General features: G+C 32.7%; 1 protein-coding gene across 2 annotated transcripts; it reads right to left on the bottom strand.

The window, feature by feature from the left end:
• Window positions 1-494: 494 nt before the first annotated feature.
• LOC145639034 (nucleobase-ascorbate transporter 3-like) lies at window positions 495-8,503 on the bottom strand. Of its 2 annotated transcripts, XM_081690132.1 has the most exons (15): window positions 8,021-8,503; window positions 5,831-5,928; window positions 5,540-5,716; window positions 3,789-3,889; window positions 3,567-3,642; window positions 3,420-3,479; window positions 3,135-3,319; window positions 2,904-3,000; window positions 2,636-2,722; window positions 2,488-2,546; window positions 1,884-1,975; window positions 1,710-1,787; window positions 1,417-1,577; window positions 785-1,035; window positions 495-671 (listed from the first exon to the last, which is right to left on the bottom strand). In XM_081690132.1, the coding sequence occupies exons 1-14, from the start codon at window positions 8,214-8,216 to the stop codon at window positions 814-816; spliced, it is 1,689 nt and encodes a 562-aa protein (XP_081546258.1). In that variant the 5' UTR covers window positions 8,217-8,503; the 3' UTR covers window positions 495-671; window positions 785-813. The 2 variants fall into 2 exon arrangements, with proteins under 2 accessions (XP_081546258.1, XP_081546257.1); XM_081690131.1 differs by having other exon boundaries at window positions 495-1,035; window positions 8,021-8,502.
• Between the last annotated feature and the right edge of the window lie 775 nt (window positions 8,504-9,278).

Raw genomic sequence — 9,278 nt, 5'->3', positions numbered from 1 at the left:
GTTTTAGGAAAAATTGGAGAATGAAATAAAATATGGAGATAGTGGGGTAAGTGGAAGAATAAAAATTGTAAAAAAAAAAAAAAAAAACAAAACAAAAGTAGTGAGGAGAATTGGAGGAGAGAGAATATAAAAATAAAAAAATATGATCATGGTGGCCCACTAGGTGAGAGAAAATTAATTTAATATTGTAAAAGCTTTCCAAATAAGGAAATGGAGCAAGTATTTAAAAACGGTTAAAAAAGAAAAGTTGAACAAGTATTTAAAAATGAAGGCAGTATTTAGATAATTTATAATTGCAATCCGTAACAAATATGCCTTTCTCCTACACTTCATGCTTAACAAATGCGCCCTAAATTTTTGCCCACAAAAGAAAAAAATGATACGTAGCAACATTTTCTTGAATGCCTGCACCATATTGGTATACTAAGTACATCGCAAGCATTGGAATTAAGGATCATAATACAGTACCAGGACAAAATCACAAAGCGTTCATCTAGGAGAGAAAAACTACGCTACATTGAAATAAACACGAAGTACATTGCAATCGTTTACAGTTTACACAAACAAAATCACAACTGTTCTTCTAGGAGAGGAAAACTGTGCTAAACTAATCGAATTAGCAGTCGTTTACAAGAGAAAGGAATAGGCGGCTGTGGATCAAACATCAATACCTACCAGTAAAAGTTATTTTGACATATTCTTATATGTTGCAATGAATATCATTACTATATCACATACACAAAAGAAGTTAAAAAGTTAAAGATACAAAAGATGAAACCCAAACCTTAATTTACAAGGCAAGATTTGATGTTATTACTTGATGAATCTTGTGGGCATGAACTCGTTTATTCTGAGAGGAAGACTATAGAATTCTTCGTTTCTCACCTCACCCTTTCTGTTTTGGAAAGGAATCCACCATGGGACACCTCTATCAAGGGCAGTATCCCTTGGTTCTAGTGTGATATCAAGTAACGTCCCAACAATCATGGCCACCGTTGCAGGTGATGAGAAAATTGCATTCAGTATGTCATTAAACTGCAAACATAAATATATATTCATAAAAAAAAAAAAAAAAAAAAAAAAAAAAAAAAAAACTCCATTTATCGATAACAAGAGTCCACACAATTGCTCTTTTGATCAACCTGCTGTTTTCCATATGATAATCTCATTTTTACCAAGTCTTTCAATTTTTATTTGATTTTATTATATCAATAAACATAGTTCATATAGAGGTAAAACTGTAGCTCCAAAAATTTCACAGAACAGAATTTTTATACAAGTTACTAATTATTGTGGTAATAGCTTCAATTTGCATATTTTCTACTCTCTATCTCCGTCAAGCAGCCAATCACATTTTAATAAATACTCGATTCTTTGACACAGATATGCAAACATCACTTGATGTAGATAACTTACCCATGAACCACCAGTATTAACAGGTCCATGATTTGCTGACATGGTGTAACTCATAAAGTAATAAGGTATCGATATACCAAGAAAAAGGCTCAGCCCCAAAACATACATATTCCTCATGGAATTATTGTTTGTAAATTGAATGAAGGAAATCCCATTGGCAGCTGCAAGGGAGTGATTAAATTAGAATACATTGATAAGAACTAGTAGGTTGTTAAGTACCATAAAGGGCCTTAACCAACAAATGTGCAAAGTTCAAAAATAGGTAATAGGTAAATGAAATAAAAGATACTAACCAACTATTCCATATAAAATGCAATAAATGGCAGCAAAAATTGGTAGAGGTATTGATGCAAAGAAAGCGCCAAACTTTCCTGAAAAAGAAATTTGGGAGAGAAGATTAGATAACAAATATGTGTATTTAATTTCATTAAAGCTTTGATTGTAGCTGGTACGCCACAACTGCTCACCAAATATGGAGAAAAAGATCATGAAAGCTGTGGATACTTGGACAACTCTCCTACTTCCTACATGTGTCAGTCCAAGAAGTCCAACATTTTCCCTGCAATAAAAGTTGAGTTAGATGTAAGACATGTAGCAGCTTGGTGAAGGTACTGAAAAACCTATAACTACCACAGGTAACAGAAACAACCCTGCATATATTCATGTACTGTGGGCAGTATTTTGAGAGGTCTAGAAACTTGTAACAATAACCTTAACAGCAGAGAAAGACGGGGTAAGTTTTACTTCCACTGAAGCTTAAGAGTGTAAAATAATTGTCCTACCATCAACAAAAGTGAAACTTAATAAACTATCTAGCACGGGAAGAAGTTTCTCAAAAAGGAGATTTAATTACACCTGTTCTTTTTCACCGAACACTTTCTGCTATTAGAAGGCCAAAATACTGAGTTTTATACAGAAATCAATTGGGTTATATAATAACACAACGAATCATTTTTAAACTGAGTGCTAGCAGAAAAATTATACACTATAATAGCACTATAAATTTGCAAACTAGATTCAGCTTGCCAGCAGAAAAATGGCATGTGAATACTGGATATACAGGACACTTACACAGAAGCAGTTGTACCAACGACAGTACCAAATAGTCCATCAAGTAGCATGCTAATTCCCTGCATACCAAAAAAAAAAAGAAAATCTTAATTAGTACATATTAATCCATACTGAATAGCCAAAATAAAGATATTATCTCAGCCTCAACCTGCCACCCTATACTTCTGCTCAGCACATGAGCCGGAGGAGGAGTAGCACCAGATAAGCGGGCAGCTGCATAAAATGTTCCAGTTGTCTGCACCAGAAAATGAATCATTCATTAAGATGGATCAAATAAATATGCCAGCATCCTTCTGCCGAATGCAGCTCATTACTACATATTTAGATCAGCTTTCAGCTACAGAATCTGATATCATAATACTCACATCGTGAAAACACAAGCAAAGTTATAAAATTTTATGTGAATGTGTTCAAACCTCTGCTGACGCAACAAGTGCAGCACCCATCATCCCAAATACACTGCCTGCACTGAATATAGGGGTACCCCACTGGAAAGGGTATGGAATTTTTATCCTAGATATTACCCACGAATATCAGAAGATGATCAATTAAAGGATCTAAATATTTACAAGAACTAATTGTAGTTACCAATGGGAAAATAATTCTAAGAGCAATATATATAGCTGCCTAAACTTCGGTGGACATACCATGGGGCAGACGATACTAGGAAGTTGCGATCTGTGCGACAACTCATCTTTGTCTGGTCCTTGACTCTATTATAGACACCACCAGCAGTTAAGATGGCCGCAAAAGCCCAAATTATTCCCATGCAAATAAGCAATGCATATCTTTCTAAAATCGAGTGCGCTCTTGAGTGGATACGTTTTGCATACTGAAAAAGCAAAGCACAATAAGCTTATGTTTTTTAGCATAGGTCAGTTTGTACCCTTTTAATGATGAAAGAGAGTGATATCAGTCAATCTGAAAATTGCCTGTTGAACGAGAACTAGCAAAATTAGCATTGGTAAGCCCAGCTCCACACAATTTGCAAGCTGTAACGAAGCATAAGATCTCATCAGCAACGTTTGAAGCCTTAAAACTCAAATAAATGTTCCTCAAACCCAAAAAGAGGACAATACCTGTGGAAAACCCCTTGCAAACAGACCAAGCCCAACCACTGAAACTACAGGCACGATGACTACTGGACTAAAAAGCCTGCCAACGATATATAATAAAACAAAGAGATGATCAAAAAATTATCTTGGCTAAAGATCTAATTAAAATTACACATCGGTGATATAAGAGCATTAGACTAGTAAATTGAAATACGGAAGTATTTTCACAGGAAGACAATTTCCAACCTCGTTAAGTTTCCCCATGCTTTGCTAAATCCAAGAATAATGCTGACAAAAGATGATACTATCAATGATCCTTGAACAGTCCTTATATTGTGGATAAACCTCTGCACCAAAAATCAATCTTCAAGGCCTCAGCATGTCTACAAATTTTCTAAAATTTTTTAGACATGTACACAAAATGTAGATTACCAATGGCTCAAGTATAAATAGGCATGATGGCCAACTCAGATCCAAAATAAGTATTGGGAAAATGGTAAATATGCAAAATCATATTGCAAATACTACGTATATGTTATACATTGAGCACATTCATGATATTTAACATTGCATCACTTTACAGTCTTTTGTCTACTAATGGATATCTTCATTGCAAGCGTAATTTGAAGGTCGGTTTTGCTAAAAGCTATGCGCAGAAGTTGGTGTCTTTCCCATACTGGTCTAAGTGCTCTATTTTATAGTAACTATCAATATATCCAACATTCCAATCAAATCCAGCAGATATATTCTCAGATATATTTAGCAATTACAACAACAGCAACAAAGCCTTAGTCCCAAAATGATTTGGGGTCGACTAACATGATGTGTCATAAGGAACTGTACGATAATAAGAAAGGAGCATAACAAGATAATCATTTGAAATAGTTTGAAATTAAAGGTGAGCAAAAGAAAGAGCATCCAAGAAAAATGAAGAGAGTTTTAAAAGAGAACCAAGAGTAAATTCAAGAAAGTTTAAAGGAAGGTTAGATATATATATATATATATATATATATATATATATATATATATATATATATATATATATATATATAGGGGAGGGATCCGGTGAGAATAGGTTCATATGTGAGAATTCATACTTATATGAGAACTGATTTTAAATTTAGAACATGTGAGTAAAAGTTTAGAACATACGAGTAAAAATTTAGAACATGCGTCTGAAATTAAAATTTAGAACATCTGAGTAATAATTTAGAACATCTAAGTGAGTAATATGTTTAGAACATTTGATTTAAGAATTAGAACATTTGATTTAAGAATTAGAACAAGTGATTAAAAATTTATAAAATCTGCTTTATGAAATTTTAAACATATGAGTAAAATTTAGAACATTTGATTTAAGATTATGAACATGTGAATAAAAATTTAGAACAAACAAATATAGAATATAGAAAGTGTAAGTAAAAAATTTAGAACATATGAGAAAAAATATAGAACATACGCTTTAAAATCTGGAACATATAATTTATGGTTTAGAACATGTGAATACTAAATTAGAACATTTGATTTAATTTAGAACACCTAAGGAAAAGTTTAGAACATCATATTTAAAATTTAGAACATACAAGTAAAAATTTAGAACATAAAGAGTGTTCTCACATAAAAAAAAAATTCTCACATAAGAAAAATTCTCACGAGAGCCTCCCCCTATATATATATATATATATATATGTATATATATATATATATATATATATATATATGTATATATATACATATATATATGTATATATATACATATATATATGTATATATATACATATATATATGTATATATATACATATATATATGTATATATATACATATATATATAATGGTTTGAGAAAACGCTGCATTTTTAATCATTGTATAATTGTATTGTTGACTTTTTTTTTTTTTTTTTTTTTTTGAGAAAAATGTGGGTTGTATTGTTGACTTATAGAAGCAGGAATTAAAATCTTGAACATTAACTGAAATACAGAGATTAATAACCTCTTACCTGGTGTTCACTAGCAAAATATCCAGAATTATTGCTATGGATGATAGTCATAACGGGTATAAGATACACATACGATGGACCCATCACCACAGGGAGTCTAGACCCGATCAAGGTCTGAATAAGAGTATTGATTCCCGACATAAAGAGCAAAGATTGGATTACACGGGCTTTATCCCCCTAATATAAAGAAAAGACAAGGATTAAATTTCACGCAACAACAACTTAAAGTTTAGCACAATACAATACCAACATATACTTTAAACTAAAACTAGGAAGGTAAATGGAACTTACACGGTTACCGCCCATAGCAGGCACAATGGAGTTGGTTATCAAGATAGTTGTTCCAAGCATGACAATGTAGTGTTGAAAACCCAGTATGCAAGTTTGGTCTGCAAATATTGAGCATGTTTTTAGCAAAAAGGCAAGAAGAGGGAGGGTGGAGTATGCATGTCGAAGATACTATTTTCATTTCATTCCTCTAAAGCTTTTAATTATAATCATTCACAAATAATTATCTTACTCATAACAAAGAATTATGAGAGATCACACCGAAGTACATGGATTACTAACATAGTAGCCATGTTCATTGTCCAAAACTAAACTTTTCGCCAGACTCTACTAAGCAAGATTATACCGAATTTTTCTACTATAACTATGGCCAAAAGAGAGCCTATAACCCCCCGAGCCACTATGTCCACACTCCAGAAGAAAATTATTCTCCTAGGCTCTACCAAGCAAGGTTATATGTAGTATTTATCTTCTAAAGCTATATAGGCCAAAAATAGAACCTATATTCCCGGACAATGTAACCAATCTAAAACATAGACCTTCACAAGCATGTCCCACAGTTTCAATGTCCCTGGTAGGGAGAGTATGCCCATGCCCAGCCAGACTGCCACAGTAAATGGGCAGCAAAAAACCATTGAGTAACCTGTGAGTTGACTTTGGATTTAACGATGTTAAATCAACAAATAGGAATAATACACGAGTATATCCAATTATTCATTGAGACAAAGCAATGACAGCATCTCTATCATTTGACATTAATGATAATCCTTCAAAGCGCTTGCCAAGGTGGAATTCTCACTTTTGAATCTAAACTCTCTTCCTATCCTCCTCGCGCTCTCCACCCAAGTTTGTGAGTAATGGTTCTCTATCTTATAGAATTACATTAGGTGGCTGACATATTCACACCCCCAGCACCTTGAGAATCAAACAAAGTTGGGGAGATAAAATGCCTCACCGTATTTAGCAAAGTATGCCAAAAAAAAGCCTAGTATTAGAAATCATGTCCTCTCCATTTTATTTCTTCAATCTCCTATCTATAGACTACTGAACCTATGAGAGGAACATATTAATTAAAACTCCAAAACTCACTTATTTTCCCAATTTGACCTTTCATTCAATTTCCACCTACATTACTCCAATTCTTTCCCATCTCAGATACAGATACACGACACATGACATTTTATTTTTGGACCAAAACCTTTATAAAATGGTCATGTCTGACATTAAAGACACATGACACTACTAGTTGAATCCAAATAACACAGACTTCAACTGTTGATCAGTGAAATGAAACTTGTATCCGATATGATTACCATGGGCACACTTTCAATCATGTATTCATGTCCCCCTAACTTCGAGTTAAGATATCTCTATATCAGTTCGTCAAGCCGAGTTAAGATATCTCAATATCAGTTTGTCAAGCCTACCACTAGATACATGCTTGGTCTACCAAAAAATCGAATAAGATATTGAAAAAAGGCGATTTATGTCCAGCCCTCGTCTAATAAACAGCTTAAATAATAAACATTAGTCTACAACCATTTAAAGGAAAAAGCTAACACAGAAAGAAACTTTATTCATTCCCTTCAAGAAAAATTCTAATTTTTTCTTTAAAAAAAAACATATAATTAAGTAACTAATCCAATTTCAATATACTCATTAATTAATACAGATACTAAAAAGATCACAAACTTCACTTCCAAAAAGTATCACCTGATCAACTACCCTCAACATATACTACTATAGAATCCCAGGAAAAAAGTTGGAATCGTATCACCAAAAAGCCGAATCAAATTAGATTCAAACCAATACAAATAAATAATAATAAATGAAAATTCAAAACCTTTTCACTTCAATACTAATTCAAAAAGTTAGTCAACTTAGTTTCTCAATACAAACACAATACAACAAACAAAAAAACAACCCATAAAATTTTGAATTAAAATCAGCAATTAATGGCTCGTTGGGTATCACAGTCAGTTTTATAATCATCAACTTTGATTTAGATTAAATCATGAGGAAAAACTACACAAACTTATATAATATACTCATGTTGATTTCGAAAACTGACAACAAAAAAGCGGAAACTAATTTTACAGTTTCCACAGTTTTGTTTCTAGTTTTCAAAGAAAAGCGATAACGAACAAGCCCTTAATGAACATGCAATGACGGGAGCGAAAGGGAGAGACTAACGCCAAGAGGGGTTGGAGTGGATGCAATAGTGAAGATTGGTGAGTTGTTCTTGAGGCTGAAAGATGGGACCCCTCGCAGCGCCCATCGGAAGATGTGACCCTGGCTGCGGTGGTGGTGGAGCCATCGGCTGCGACTGCGGAGGTGGGTGGTTGTTTTGGCTATGGTTGTGATGGTCATGGTTGTGAGTTTCGCCCATTTTTTTAATGATTTTGGTTGAATCACCGACAATGAAAGCCAAGAAAGAGAGAGTAGTTTGCTACTTTGCTGAGTATGTAGTTAACTCAGTTTATTCAAATGGAGTTGAGTTTTGTTTTGTTTGTATTAAGGAGTTACTTAAGTATTTAAATATTTAATTAAGGAGTTTAATGTGGGATTTGAATTGATTAATTAGAAAGAGAAAATGAAGGGAGGAGAGAGAGAGAGAGAGAAGGGTGATAAATGAAGCATGGGTAGTGTGACAGTGTGCGATAGGGAGAAGAGAGAAGAGATTTCCCGGCTGTACGAAGTTCGAGAAGTTGGAACTTGAAAGTACTGTTGGAGTTATTATAAAAATATCTTGAAATTTTTTTTTTTTTTTTTTTTTTTAAAACAATAAGGTTTATAATAATAGAGTAATATCTTTTGCCTTTTTCCGTAGCTTAAGACGTCGGTAAATCTTGCTTTTGCCATGATTGTACGACTACTTCATTTCACTATAACTGCTTGAAAAGCATTTCACTCAATCACACTATTAGGAGGAGGAAGTCAAGAACAAATTTAATTTATAATGATCAAAAGTTGGAAAAATAAAGTTTTTAGAATAATTACAAATTTACAATAGTTTTAAATACAAATTTAATTTATATTGATCAAAAGTTGGAAAAATAAAGTTTTTAGAATAATTACAAATTTACAATAGTTTTAAGTAGTAATTGGTGCATCAAATTTTGAATGTGATTTATCAGGTACATTGAAATTGAATCCAACACATCAAAAATAAACAGGGATATAACTCGAAATTAGTATTCATTATGAAATTTTAATTAATCTTACTCGATTTCATACGAATTTTTGTATGGACATTCTAGGCAGGAGAATTTTTAGTTTCTCCTAATCGAATATTTTCGATTATTTCTATCGAAATATAGAAAATTTATTTCTAGTTTCTATTTATAGTTATCCTTTTCAATTTTTTTTATAAAAAAAATATCACCTAGAATCTAAATACTGTCTTTGAATGTGGATCAAGACAACGATATCTAGTATGGAATGTAAGATT

Source organism: Chenopodium album, chromosome 7, assembly GCF_948465745.1.
Source record: "Chenopodium album chromosome 7, dcCheAlbu1.1, whole genome shotgun sequence".
In the NCBI taxonomy this organism is placed as follows: Eukaryota; Viridiplantae; Streptophyta; class Magnoliopsida; order Caryophyllales; family Amaranthaceae; genus Chenopodium; species Chenopodium album.
The sequence above is the reverse complement of the archived record's forward strand: the minus strand, read 5'-3'. Positions and strand labels throughout refer to the sequence as shown.

Bases quoted from the DNA above. Each gene is read 5' to 3' on its own strand.
- LOC145639034 (XM_081690132.1), bottom strand. From the start codon at position 8,216: ATGGGCGAAACTCACAACCATGACCATCACAACCATAGCCAAAACAAC. The intron at 2,723-2,903 runs GTTTGAACACAT...TTTCTGGTGCAG, and splicing joins CACTTGTTGCGTCAGCAGAG to ACAACTGGAACATTTTATGC. The intron at 2,547-2,635 runs GTTGAGGCTGAG...TTTGGTATGCAG, and splicing joins GCAGAAGTATAGGGTGGCAG to GGAATTAGCATGCTACTTGA.